The sequence below is a fragment of the Drosophila sechellia genome, chromosome X (assembly GCF_004382195.2).
Source record: "Drosophila sechellia strain sech25 chromosome X, ASM438219v1, whole genome shotgun sequence".
NCBI classification, from domain to species: Eukaryota; Metazoa; Arthropoda; class Insecta; order Diptera; family Drosophilidae; genus Drosophila; species Drosophila sechellia.
In genome coordinates this window covers 9453760-9468678 of record NC_045954.1, presented here as the reverse complement: position 1 = coordinate 9468678, position 14919 = coordinate 9453760, and the positions used below count along the sequence as shown (strand labels likewise).

General features: G+C 50.9%; 1 protein-coding gene across 2 annotated transcripts; it reads left to right on the top strand.

The window, feature by feature from the left end:
• The first annotated feature begins 228 nt into the window (after window positions 1–228).
• On the top strand, window positions 229–14919 carry LOC6617479 (histone acetyltransferase p300). Of its 2 annotated transcripts, none has more exons than XM_032726242.1 (13): window positions 229–283; window positions 561–1145; window positions 1258–1626; window positions 1691–5749; window positions 5815–6104; window positions 6179–6336; window positions 7900–8010; window positions 8414–9362; window positions 9497–9727; window positions 9797–10027; window positions 10098–10495; window positions 10569–12036; window positions 12281–14919. In XM_032726242.1, exons 1-13 carry the CDS (start codon window positions 229–231, stop codon window positions 13175–13177), a joined length of 9801 nt encoding a protein of 3266 aa, XP_032582133.1. In that variant the 3' UTR covers window positions 13178–14919. The 2 variants fall into 2 exon arrangements, with proteins under 2 accessions (XP_032582133.1, XP_032582134.1); XM_032726243.1 differs by having other exon boundaries at window positions 1709–5749; window positions 12281–13177.

Sequence of the window (14919 nt, the reverse complement as noted above, 5' to 3'; positions counted from 1 at the left end):
TAGGTGACAAAAGATTAAGATTTGACAAGTTCCAATAACGAAAATCAGTACACAATCGAGCTCCAACATAGACGGAGCTCGGAGACGAAAAAAAAGTGAAAAACAAAAAAAACCAAAAATCAGAAAAACTTTATAAACTCAGCTTTTCCGAAAATTTTTCGTCTGGGTTTTTGTTTTTTTCTTTTGCATTCGAGTGCGTTCGAAACGGAAGAATCAAACTAATTCTATATGATGGCCGATCACTTAGACGAACCGCCCCAAAAGCGGGTTAAAATGGATCCAAGTGAGTACCGAAACCAGAATATTCGTTTTCCAATTGTTTTTTTTTTTTTTTTTTTTTTTTTTTTGTGAATAATAACTTTTAGTGTTACGATAAATTTATAAATTTCTTACGGATTTCATTTTTTTTTTTTTAAACATTCTATTTATTTTGGTTCCAAAAGGAATCGTTCAGTCAATTCCTCTGCGTCTATAAAGGTATATGAGACCAAATGGTTTCTTAATTATTTACGGATTTCAAAAAGCCTTACTAAAAACAATTCGGTTGTATCTTCCTCCAGCGGACATCTCTTACTTTCTGGAGGAGAACCTGCCCGATGAGCTGGTGTCCTCGAACAGTGGTTGGTCGGATCAGCTGACCGGCGGAGCAGGCGGTGGCAATGGAGGTGGCGGCGCCTCCGGTGTAACCACAAACCCCACATCCGGCCCAAATCCCGGTGGAGGACCCAACAAGCCGGCAGCCCAAGGACCCGGCTCTGGCACAGGCGGAGTCGGTGTTGGAGTCAATGTGGGTGTCGGCGGTGTTGTTGGCGTCAGCGTTGTGCCTTCCCAGATGAACGGAGCCGGCGGCGGCAACGGATCCGGAACGGGTGGCGACGACGGCAGTGGCAACGGCTCAGGAGCGGGCAACAGAATCAGTCAAATGCAGCACCAGCAACTGCAGCACCTACTCCAGCAACAGCAGCAGGGCCAAAAGGGCGCCATGGTGGTGCCCGGGATGCAGCAGCTGGGCAGCAAGTCGCCCAACCTGCAGTCACCCAACCAGGGTGGCATGCAGCAGGTGGTGGCCACTCAGATGGGTATGGTCAACTCAATGCCCATGTCAATATCGAATAATGGCAACAATGGCATGAACGCCATACCAGGTGAGTAATCGTTCCTCCTTGTAATTTGATATCCAAGGTTATCCAAGCAATGCAAGCAAATTTATATAGCAACAATTATCTAAAAACCCCAATTTTGTTATATCTTCCGCAGGCATGAACACCATTGCGCAGGGCAATCTGGGAAACATGGTGCTGACCAACAGCGTTGGCGGCGGCATGGGCGGCATGGTTAATCATCTTAAGCAGCAGCCTGGCGGCAGCGGCGGTGGAATGATCAATGCCGTTTCAGTACCCGGAGGTCCTGGAGCAGGAGCTGGAGGCGTTGGAGCTGGCGGCGGAGGAGCCGTTACCGCAAACCAAGGCATGCATATGCAGAACGGCCCAATGATGGGACGCATGGTGGGGCAACAGCATATGCTTCGTGGCCCGCATCTCATGGGTGCCTCTGGAGGAGCTGGTGGGCCAGGAAACGGGCCTGGTGGCGGAGGACCACGCATGCAGAATCCGAACATGCAAATGAGTGAGTTTCTAGTTCCAGATCTCGTGCATTCCCAGCATGGAATTGAATCGATGGCTAATGTAAGATTTCCGTCCGTTTGCAGCTCAACTCAACAGTCTGCCCTACGGAGTGGGTCAGTATGGTGGCCCAGGCGGTGGCAACAATCCTCAGCAACAGCAGCAACAACTTCTCGGCCAGCAGATGGCCCAAAGAGGCGGCGTCGTACCGGGCATGCCGCAGGGTAATCGGCCCGTTGGCACAGTGGTGCCCATGTCCACACTCGGCGGCGATGGATCAGGGCCCACGGGGCAGCTGGTAAGCGGGAATCCTCAGCAGCAACAGATGCTGGCGCAGCAGCAAACCGGAGCCATGGGCCCGCGTCCTCCGCAACCAAACCAGCTGCTCGGGCATCCCGGCCAGCAGCAGCAGCAACAGCAGCCTGGCACCTCGCAGCAGCAGCAACAGCAGCAGGGAGTCGGAATCGGAGGGACAGGCGTTGTGGCCAATGCAGGAACCGTTGCTGGCGTGCCGGCAGTGGCAGGCGGCGGAGCCGGTGGCGCCGTGCAATCTAGCGGCCCTGGTGGCGCCAATCGCGATGTGCCCGACGACCGTAAGCGACAGATCCAGCAGCAACTGATGCTGCTCCTCCATGCACACAAATGCAATCGCAGGGAGAACATGAATCCGAACAGGGAAGTGTGCAACGTCAACTACTGCAAGGCGATGAAATCCGTGCTGGCCCACATGGGCACTTGCAAACAGAGCAAGGACTGCACCATGCAGCATTGTGCCTCCTCGCGCCAAATCCTGTTGCATTACAAAACGTGCACAAACAGTGGCTGCGTCATTTGCTATCCCTTCCGGCAGAATCATTCGGTTTTTCAAAATGCGAATGTACCGCCAGGAGGCGGACCGGCAGGAATTGGAGGGGCGCCTCCAGGTGCCGGCGGAGCGGGTGGTGGAGCGGCTGGAGCAGGCGGTAATCTTCAGCAGCAACAGCAGCAGCAGCAGCAACAACAGCAGCAGCAGCAGCAGCAGAACCAGCAGCCCAATCTGACGGGTCTGGTGGTGGATGGCAAGCAGGGACAGCAGGTTGCACCGGGAGGTGGCCAAAATACTGCCATAGTTCTTCCCCAGCAGCAGGGAGCGGGCGGTGCACCGGGTGCGCCGAAAACGCCTGCGGATATGGTGCAACAATTGACCCAACAGCAGCAGCAACAGCAGGTGCACCAGCAGCAGGTTCAGCAGCAAGAACTCCGTCGATTCGATGGCATGGGCCAAGTTGGACTATCGCCGGTGCCAGCAGGTGGTATGCAACAGCAGCAGCAGCAGGGTTTGGCTCCTGTGATTCGCATTCAAGGCGCTCAGCCGGCCGTCAGGGTGCTGGGACCAGGCGGTCCCGGCGGCCCAAGTGGACCAAATGTTCTGCCGAACGATGTTAACAGCCTGCATCAACAACAGCAACAAATGCTGCAACAGCAGCAGCAACAAGGCCAGAATCGAAGACGCGGTGGCCTTGCCACCATGGTGGAGCAACAACAGCAGCATCAGCAGCAACCCAATCCCGCCCAGCTGGGTGGCAACATTCCAGCACCACTCTCTGTCAACGTCGGTGGCTTTGGCAATACCAATTTCGGTGGTGCAGCAGCCGGCGGAGCCGTGGGAGCCAACGATAAGCAGCAACTGAAGGTGGCCCAAGTGCATCCGCAGAGCCATGGCGTAGGAGCGGGCGGAGCATCAGCGGGCGCCGGAGTGAGTGGTGGTCAAGTGGCAGCCGGTTCCAGTGTCCTGATGCCAGCCGATACCACGGGCAGTGGTAATGCGGTCAACCCCAGCCAGAATGCCGGCGGTGGAGCTGGAGGTGCCGGCGGTGGCAATGGCGGAAACTCTGGACCTCCGGGCGACAACGAGAAAGACTGGCGGGAATCGGTGACCGCCGATCTGCGCAACCACCTCGTCCACAAACTGGTGCAGGCCATCTTCCCCACCTCGGATCCCACGACCATGCAGGACAAACGGATGCATAATCTCGTTTCATACGCGGAAAAGGTCGAGAAGGACATGTACGAAATGGCCAAGTCCAGATCGGAGTACTATCACCTGCTGGCCGAGAAGATCTACAAGATTCAAAAGGAGCTGGAGGAGAAGCGTCTGAAGCGTAAGGAACAGCACCAGCAGATGCTGATGCAGCAGCAGGGCGTTGCGAATCCAGTGGTTGGAGGAGCGGCTGGTGGAGCAGGCAGTGCAGCTGGTGTAGCGGGCGGTGTTGTCTTGCCCCAGCAGCAACAACAACAGCAACAACAGCAGCAGCAGGGTCAGCAGCCTCTGCAGAGCTGTATCCATCCCAGCATCAGTCCAATGGGCGGTGTGATGCCGCCGCAGCAGCTGCGTCCACAAGGACCACCTGGGATATTGGGCCAGCAGACGGCAGCAGGCCTGGGCGTCGGCGTGGGAGTGACCAACAACATGGTTACCATGCGCAGTCATTCGCCCGGTGGCAACATGCTCGCCCTGCAGCAACAACAGCGCATGCAGTTCCCGCAACAACAGCAGCAACAACCACCCGGGTCTGGAGCCGGCAAAATACTGGTCGGTCCACCAGGACCCAGTCCCGGTGGCATGGTGGTCAATCCCGCGCTCTCGCCTTACCAGACGACCAATGTGCTCACCAGTCCGGTGCCAGGACAGCAGCAACAGCAGCAGTTCATTAATGCGAACGGCGGCACTGGCGCCAATCCTCAGCTGAGCGAGATCATGAAGCAGCGACATATTCACCAGCAGCAGCAGCAACAACAGCAACAGCAGCAGCAGCAAGGAATGTTGTTGCCGCAGTCGCCATTTAGCAATGCCACACCTCTACAACAACAGCAGCAGCAGGCGACTAGCAACAGCTTTAGCTCACCAATGCAGCAGCAACAGCAGCAGCAAGGTCAGCAACAGCAACAACAGAAGCCTGGCAGTGTGCTGAATAATATGCCGCCCACGCCCACGAGTCTGGAAGCCCTGAATGCGGGGGCTGGAGCGCCAGGAGCTGGAGGATCCGCCTCCAATGTGACGGTTTCAGCTCCGAGCCCATCACCTGGCTTCCTGTCCAACGGCCCGTCGATTGGCACGCCCTCCAACAATAATAATAGTAGTAGTGCTAACAACAACCCGCCCTCGGTGAGCAGCCTAATGCAACAGCCGCTGAGCAATCGGCCGGGTACGCCTCCTTACATACCCGCCTCCCCAGTGCCGGCGACAAGTGCGTCCGGATTAGCGGCGAGCAGTACGCCCGCATCAGCAGCAGCCACCTGTGCGAGTAGTGGCAGTGGCAGCAATAGCAGCAGTGGAGCAACTGCAGCGGGTGCAAGTTCCACGTCATCATCTTCCTCGGCGGGCTCGGGTACACCACTCAGCTCGGTATCGACTCCTACATCGGCCACGATGGCCACCAGCAGCGGTGGTGGTGGCAATGCAGGAGGCGGATCATCCACTACGCCCGCTAGCAATCCACTGCTCCTCATGTCTGGAGGAACGGCAGGAGGCGGAACGGGAGCGACGACCACCACATCGACATCCTCGAGCAGTCGCATGATGAGCAGCTCCAGCAGTCTCTCCTCTCAGATGGCTGCCCTGGAGGCTGCGGCGCGAGACAACGATGATGAGACGCCCTCGCCATCCGGCGAGAATACAAACGGCAGTGGTGGCAGTGGAAATGCCGGCGGTATGGCCTCTAAGGGCAAACTTGACTCCATTAAGCAAGATGACGATATCAAGAAGGAGTTTATGGATGACAGCTGTGGCGGAAATAACGATAGCTCGCAGATGGATTGCTCGACGGGTGGTGGCAAGGGCAAGAATGTGAACAACGACGGAACCAGCATGATCAAAATGGAGATCAAGACGGAGGAGGGACTCGATGGCGAGGTGAAGATCAAAACGGAGGCCATGGATGTGGACGAGGCTGGAGGATCGACAGCCGGAGAGCATCATGGCGAAGGTGGCGGCGGCAGTGGTGTTGGCGGCGGCAAGGACAACATCAATGGTGCGCACGATAGCGGAGCGACAGGCGGTGCTGTGGACATAAAACCCAAGATGGATACGAAACCACTCGTACCGGAGCCACTGGCACCGAATGCGGGTGACAAGAAAAAGAAGTGCCGTAAGTACAAGTTTTTCGCAGTGAAAGGAATTCACATTTAAATATTCTCTTACTCTTTCATACAGAATTCAATCCCGAGGAACTGCGCACCGCTCTCCTGCCTACGCTAGAGAAGCTCTACAGGCAGGAGCCCGAATCCGTGCCCTTTCGCTACCCAGTTGATCCCCAGGCGCTGGGCATTCCCGATTACTTTGAGATCGTTAAGAAGCCCATGGACCTGGGCACCATACGCACCAACATCCAGAATGGAAAGTACAGCGATCCCTGGGAGTATGTCGACGACGTTTGGCTGATGTTCGACAATGCCTGGCTGTATAATCGCAAAACATCGCGGGTCTATCGCTATTGCACAAAGGTAAGAGCGCTGTCATACGACAAGATCCCCAAAGGATTCATAGTATCTATCTTTTCCACCTATCCACCCATTAGCTTTCCGAAGTCTTTGAGGCGGAGATTGATCCTGTGATGCAGGCACTGGGATATTGCTGCGGCAGGAAGTACACATTTAATCCACAGGTGCTCTGCTGCTACGGCAAGCAGCTCTGCACGATTCCGCGGGATGCCAAGTACTACAGCTACCAGAACAGGTATGTGTTGATCTGATTCGATTCGATACGATCCGATGATCCTCCATTCGAGACCCACATATTCTCCAGTCGAGGATCTTTGCTTGGCTCCGTTTCGTTTCGTTTCGTTTCTGTTTCTCTGTTTGATGTAAAATGTAATTTAGTTAAACCGCTTGCTCGTTTACGAATGTTCCCATTCAGCGAGTCCTTCAAAGTATTGAAAAATCAGAGGACTGTTTCGGCCTTTTTCAGACGAAATTCAGGCTCTTCTCGTATTGAAATTGTGTAAATAATTAAAAAGCCAGAACAACAGGTCCTGTGATTTAGTTATGAACCGCTTGCTCTTTATTACCGATCCAATATCAATGTTCGATGGCTGCTTTTAGTATCTTTACCGTATAAAAAGTCAGTTTTGTGCCCTAATTTGATGGATTTGATTCCTGATCCTTAATCCTCCTGTCTATCCCTCCTTTCTCCACTGTGTTTTCTATGTGATTAGATAAAATTAGATAAAATCACGCTGCACAAGGAAAATTTGTAATAATATCTTTAGATATTTAACTAAAACAAATACGCACATACTCTTATTATCCCTTGAAATCGCCGCTTTTGCTGAGCCTTTTTGCATTTCCTGATCTCCTACATGGCCATTAAATAGTTTTGATTCAATCCATCGCAATGCGACTTAAGGTTTAACATTGCACATTTTTCGAATAGTCGGAACCGAGCCAAACGAAACAAAAACAGGGAATTTATTCATGAGATTAAATATCCCGAGACCCCCATAAGTAGTGTTGAACTTGGAAAACAGTTTTTGGGATATTTTTGTTCTCCTGGTATTTAAAATGCAAGATCTGTTTTAAAGTCCAAATACAAAGAACTAGAGAGAGATCCAATATTATAGAAGTAAAACAATCTTATAGATATTGATATATTACCCGATGCATTAAGAATTCTAAAGTATTTGTATGTACATACAAAAAATGTAGTAAAACAGATCGTGTATAGTAAAATTGCTTAGAATATATCCCGATTTGTCTATGTAATTAATAATCGTAATACTCGAGGGATTTTAGAGCCTCTATATTGATATTGATTGTACCCCTTAAATGTTGTATTAATGTGAAAAAAATTCTAATCCAAATCACTTTTTGTTTCTCTTCCTTTCTTTCTCTTTTCTTTTATTTTGATTTCTTTTCTCCCCCGGCGACAACTGCAACAAAAACAAAAATAATAATATAATACCTGTTAATATGTGTCACCTCATAACTGTATTATTGCGTGTCTTTATTAAATTGTAAATCTCTGTGTGTGTGTGTGTGTGACAACAAAAACATGGACAAACAAAAAAAAAAATAAACCACCCACACACTCTCGCAATTGACTAAATGCATATAACCATCTCGCTTGCACGCACACCTGTACATCCGTACATCCGAACACCTGTACACCCATACACCTGTACACACGTCTGTGTTGTTGTGTTCCCTTTTTGGCTGCCATCTTCAAAATTCGCCCATAAATGAACTAAAATCGTAAACAAAAACAAAATAAAAACAAACGCAATCGAACAAAAATCAACAGTCTAAAGGAATACGGTGTCGCCTCAAATAGATACACCTACTGCCAAAAGTGCTTTAACGACATCCAGGGCGATACGGTCACACTGGGCGACGATCCACTGCAATCGCAAACGTGAGTAGAAAACCGATGAATATACCATTTTTAGTTAAGATTTTTATATAATAAAAGAGGGAAAGGGCTTATAGTTGATACATAAGATAATTAAGTACATTATCATAGTATTGATGAGTTCAATTGTAGGTTCGTAGATACAAAAGTTCTTAAAACTTGCTTATAAGTAAATCATCATAATTTGATGAGCGTAAAGATTTAATACTTAAACTTCTTGAGAATTTTACTATATTTGAATTTCGTTTTAATATTTGGTAAACATTCAAACCTTGTTTTAATTGATTATAAACCCAGAAGATGATATTCAAAGCGGGCTTCCCATTTATGGAAATGGGTTTCAATAGATTAGTAAGATGAATAAGATTATGAATGATGCAAAACCCATTACCATTCCCTTATCCAGTCAAATCAAAAAGGATCAGTTCAAGGAGATGAAGAACGATCATCTCGAACTGGAGCCGTTTGTCGATTGCCAGGAGTGCGGACGCAAACAGCACCAGATCTGCGTGCTCTGGCTGGATTCAATTTGGCCCGGTGGCTTCGTGTGCGATAACTGCCTGAAAAAGAAGAACTCAAAGCGGAAGGAGAACAAGTTCAATGCGAAACGCCTGCCCACCACCAAGCTGGGCGTGTACATAGAGACACGGGTGAATAATTTCCTCAAGAAGAAGGAGGCTGGTGCCGGCGAGGTGCACATTCGTGTGGTCAGCTCATCGGACAAGTGTGTAGAGGTGAAGCCCGGCATGCGTCGACGATTCGTCGAGCAGGGCGAGATGATGAACGAGTTCCCATATCGCGCCAAAGCCCTCTTTGCCTTCGAGGAGGTGGACGGCATCGATGTGTGCTTCTTTGGCATGCACGTTCAGGAGTATGGATCCGAGTGCCCGGCGCCGAATACGCGGCGTGTTTACATTGCCTATTTGGATTCCGTTCATTTCTTCCGGCCAAGACAGTACCGTACAGCGGTATATCACGAAATCCTGCTCGGCTACATGGACTACGTTAAACAGCTGGGCTACACAATGGCCCATATCTGGGCCTGTCCGCCATCCGAGGGGGATGACTACATCTTCCACTGCCATCCCACGGACCAGAAGATACCCAAGCCCAAGCGCCTGCAGGAGTGGTACAAAAAGATGCTTGACAAGGGCATGATCGAGCGCATCATACAGGACTACAAAGATATTCTGAAGCAGGCGATGGAGGACAAACTGGGCTCTGCCGCAGAGCTGCCCTACTTTGAGGGCGACTTCTGGCCCAATGTGCTGGAGGAGAGCATCAAGGAACTGGACCAGGAGGAGGAGGAGAAGCGCAAGCAGGCCGAGGCCGCGGAAGCAGCAGCTGCGGCAAATGTAAGTTGTTAAACGGGAATAATTTGCCTATTATTGCAAAGGCTTGCGTGTTCCTTATAATTATGCGAATTACTGCATAGTTGTAGTTCAAGCTGTTTTACAAATCTAACGTAATCTCTTCTTAACTCCTGCAGCTTTTCTCAATCGAGGAAAACGAAGTCAGCGGCGATGGCAAAAAGAAGGGCCAGAAGAAGGCCAAAAAGTCGAACAAATCGAAAGCGGCGCAGCGTAAGAATAGCAAAAAGTCCAACGAACATCAGTCGGGCAACGATCTCTCCGCCAAGATATATGCGACCATGGAGAAGCACAAGGAGGTCTTCTTCGTCATCCGTCTGCATTCGGCGCAGTCGGCAGCTAGTTTAGCGGTAAGTGTGCATGACTTCATTGCTGAGGATCCTTGGGTAGCTTGACTAACTTGCCATTGCATTTTACAGCCCATCCAGGATCCCGATCCGCTGCTCACATGCGATCTGATGGATGGACGCGATGCCTTCCTCACCCTCGCCCGCGACAAGCACTTTGAGTTCTCGTCGCTGCGGCGCGCACAGTTCTCCACTCTGTCCATGTTGTATGAGCTGCATAACCAGGGTCAGGACAAGTTCGTTTACACCTGCAACCACTGCAAGACGGCCGTGGAAACGCGCTACCACTGCACTGTTTGTGATGTGAGTATTGGACACAAAGAAGCATTTCTGTACAATATTTAAATTGACGCTGTTTTCCTCCACTCCGCAGGACTTCGATCTGTGTATCGTGTGCAAGGAGAAGGTTGGCCATCAGCACAAGATGGAGAAGCTCGGCTTCGACATCGACGACGGCTCTGCGCTGGCGGATCACAAGCAGGCTAATCCGCAGGAGGCACGCAAGCAATCCGTCCAGCGTTGCATCCAATCGCTGGTGCACGCCTGCCAGTGTCGCGATGCCAACTGCCGCCTGCCATCGTGCCAGAAGATGAAGCGCGTCGTCCAGCACACGAAGAACTGCAAGCGCAAGCCCAACGGAGGATGCCCCATCTGCAAGCAGCTTATCGCACTCTGTTGCTACCACGCCAAGAACTGTGAGGAGCCGAAGTGCCCCGTGCCGTTCTGTCCCAACATCAAGCACAAGCTCAAGCAGCAGCAGTCCCAGCAGAAGTAAGTTTGCATGGATTAACAGTTTTATTTATGTCAATCTTAACCGTCTCTCCTCTCTCTTTCTCCTACCCAGATTCCAGCAGCAGCAGTTGTTGCGTCGCCGTGTGGCGCTCATGTCGCGTACATCTACAGCTCCAGCGGCTCTGCAAGGTCCAGCTGCAGTAAGCGGTCCGACCGTCGTCTCTGGAGGAGTGCCCGTGGTGGGCATGTCCGGTGTGACAGTTAGCCAACCGGTTATCCCCGGTCAGGCGGGTATACTGCCTCCAGGGGCGGGTGGCATGTCGCCATCTACAGTGGCAGTTCCATCGCCTGTTTCAGGAGGAGCGGGAGTCGGTGGAATGGGTGGAATGACATCACCACATCCGCATCAACCAGGTATAGGTATGAAACCAGGTGGCGGTCACTCGCCGTCGCCAAATGTCCTACAAGTGGTGAAGCAAGTCCAGGAAGAGGCAGCTCGTCAGCAGGTTTCGCATGGCGGTGGCTTCGGCAAGGGCGTACCCATGGCGCCGCCCGTAATGAATCGTCCAATGGGCGGCGCAGGACCCAACCAAAATGTTAATCAACTTGGTGGCATGGGCGTTGGAGTTGGAGGTGTCGGTGGTGTTGGCGTTGGTGGAGTGGGTGTTAATCAACTGAATTCGGGTGGTGGCAATACACCGGGTGCCCCGATTTCCGGTCCCGGAATGAATGTGAATCATCTGATGTCCATGGATCAGTGGGGCGGTGGCGGAGCCGGCGGCGGAGGTGCCAATCCCGGCGGAGGCAACCCACAAGCCCGCTATGCCAACAATACCGGCGGCATGCGCCAGCCCACACAGGTGATGCAAACGAATCTGATACCGCCGCAGCAACAGCAACAGATGATGGGCGGACTGGGCGGACCCAACCAACTGGGAGGTGGTCAAATGCCAGTCGGCGGACAGCACGGAGGAATGGGAATGGGCATGGGAGCCCCGCCAATGGCCGGAACTGTTGGCGGGGTGCGTCCATCTCCCGGAGCAGGAGGTGGAGGTGGAAGTGCGACTGGGGGCGGTCTAAATACCCAACAACTCGCCCAGATTATGCAGAAGATTAAGAACAATCCCACCAACGAGAGCAACCAGCACATCCTTGCCATACTGAAACAGAATCCGCAGATCATGGCGGCGATCATCAAGCAGCGCCAGCAGTCGCAGATCAATGCGGGCGGAGGAGCTCCCGGCCCCGGTGGAGCCTTACAGCAGCAGCAGGCTGGTAACGGACCGCAAAATCCTCAACAGCAGCAGCAACAACAGCAGCAGCAGCAACAGGTGATGCAGCAACAGCAGATGCAGCACATGATGAACCAGCAGCAGGGCGCCAGCGGTCCACAGCAGATGAATCCCAACCAGCAGCAGCAACAGCAGCAGGTTAATCTCATGCAGCAACAGCAACAAGGTGGACCCGGAGGGCCAGGTTCTGGACTTCCCACGCGTATGCCCAACATGCCCAATGCCTTGGGCATGCTGCAGAGTCTTCCGCCCAACATGTCGCCAGGCGTTTCCACTCAGGGAGGAATGGTAAGTGCCCAGAAACAATACTCCCTGAATGAGCCTTTTTATTTTAAAACTTGAATTCTAAATTATATTCTCTGTTTAAGCAATTTTAAATCTAAAATAATATGGTCAAGTCTTTAAGATAACCAATTTTTAGTAGTCTTACTATTTTATTACCATTTGCATTATTATTTTTTACTATTTGTATTATTTGTTAGCCCTATGATTATCCATTTTATACTGAGAAAACATTCCACCCTCAACACAGGTGCCCAACCAAAACTGGAACAAGATGCGTTACATGCAAATGAGCCAGTACCCGCCACCGTATCCGCAGCGCCAGCGTGGTCCGCACATGGGCGGAGCGGGACCTGGCCCCGGCCAGCAACAGTTCCCCGGTGGCGGAGGTGGAGCGGGCAACTTCAATGCAGGTGGTGCTGGTGGTGCAGGCGGCGTTGTCGGTGTGGGCGGAGTGCCCGGAGGAGCCGGCACGGTGCCCGGCGGCGATCAGTACTCGATGGCGAATGCGGCCGCTGCCTCCAATATGCTGCAACAACAGCAGGGCCAGGTGGGCGTCGGAGTGGGTGTGGGCGTGAAACCAGGACCCGGCCAACAGCAACAGCAGATGGGCGTTGGCATGCCGCCGGGTATGCAGCAGCAACAGCAGCAACAGCAACCGCTGCAGCAGCAGCAGATGATGCAGGTGGCGATGCCAAATGCGAATGCCCAGAATCCGTCGGCGGTGGTGGGCGGACCCAATGCTCAGGTGATGGGTCCGCCGACGCCGCACTCTCTGCAGCAGCAGCTGATGCAATCGGCCCGCTCATCGCCGCCCATTCGCTCCCCGCAGCCAACGCCATCGCCACGTTCGGCACCATCGCCACGTGCTGCTCCCTCCGCCTCGCCTAGGGCACAGCCCTCGCCGCATCATGTGATGAGCAGTCACTCGCCGGCGCCGCAGGGACCACCCCATGACGGCATGCACAATCATGGCATGCATCATCAGTCGCCACTGCCAGGAGTGCCGCAGGATGTTGGCGTCGGAGTCGGTGTCGGTGTTGGTGTTGGCGTTAACGTTAACGTCGGCAACGTGGGCGTCGGCAATGCCGGAGGAGCCCTGCCCGACGCCTCCGACCAGCTGACCAAGTTTGTGGAGCGACTCTAGTGCAGCAACAACAGCAGCAGCACCAGCTACAATGGTTGGTAGCCGCCGTGGCTAGAGGGCTAGGGCTAGACTGAATGAATGAATGAGTGTCCAGTAGCCGCAGACAGGATGACGACGAAGACCAACCGGCAGGGATAACCAGTGTGTGTTAAACGAATTAACAACTATTAATAACATAAATAACTTTTTTTTTTTTGAAAACCACGGCACCACAAATAATTGTATATTATTATAATTAAAACAACAACTATCGCGCCTAATGTGTACTGTAGATTAAGATGACCCACCATTACAATTTGGACAGAGCATTATGATTCGATTTCCATTTTATGTCCGCGATTTAGCAAATATATAATATCATATATTTCATATGTCCCTAAAACACACACACACCATGTATTAATGAATGCGATTCCTTCGATTCCACTAAGCAGATATAGGAAAAAAAGCATAGGGATCGGGATTAGGAGAAGGAGCTACAGATAGACATCTCGATGTGACGACGTTTAAAACGTTGAGCGAAAGCTAAAAACCTTTCCTTAGTGACTTACATCGGAATGTTTAGTTAAGTAACATTATTTATTTCGTGACTCCGCCACTAGAAAGCAAACGCAACTCGCAAATCTGTTGAAAGTCTGTCATGATTGTGAGACAGACCAGATATAGCATGTTGTAAAGTTGAATTAAGTTTTTTGTACCCTTGTAGTGTTGTAAGCCAGTTGACCGATGGCGACAACAACAACCACAACAACGACGCGACACAAATCTCCCGACCATTCGCATCTGCATCCGCACAAGAAATATGTAGCCTATAGTGAACATGTGCCTGTTGGCGATCGGAAGTTGATTAAGTGCTCCTTATAGGAGCTTCAAATTGGGAACACGCATAGAGTAAATACATATTTTTATACACAGATCGAACAGCCGAATAAGAATCTGAATCTAAATCTAAATCTGAATCTGAATCGGAATCGGAATCGAACTCGAAATTGAAATTGATAACGGGAATTCTCATACTTATGCCTAACCTCATCTGAGCCCAAAATCGAAATCCAAATCCAAAAATCACTTCCAATTGACAGACAACAATAAGTATAAACGTGGATGATGAGGCGAGGAGTTCGATGACGAGAACGAGAATGACAAGGAGAAGGAGAACGCAATTAGGAGAATCAAGAATCAGGATACGATAGTAGCAAACAAAACACCAAACAGATGAGCAGAGGAGTAGGATGCACGGGTTAGCGATACAAAAGAGGAGTATGATGGTTAACAAGTGCAACAAAATAGCAATAGCCGAAATGCTTTGAAAACAGTTTTAGGGTACTTGAACTAGTTAAGGAACTAACATTTACAACATATATCCATACGTAGGACAACAAATTAGTGTTGTAATTTCTAACAAATTGTTCACGATTGATTGTTTATATTGTTTAAGGACGATTTTAGCCTAAGGGCCCCGCCCCCTGTGTGTGTGTGTGTGTGTGTGTGTGAGTGCGCGCGTGCGTGCGAGTGTGTCTGTGCGCGTTCCTAATTCTTCGATTATTACATTCATTTAGTTTTCGATCTATGTGTACATAACTTGACGTTTTACTTAGTATTTGATTTTGTGATAGCGAAAAGTAAAGGATATAGGGGAGCGCCAGGAACCCCATTTGTCTCAAAAAGCAGGAAGCAGCAGGATATTTAACGGGGTACGCAGGATTGATTGCTATTTATTAACGCTAAAATAAAACAAATAC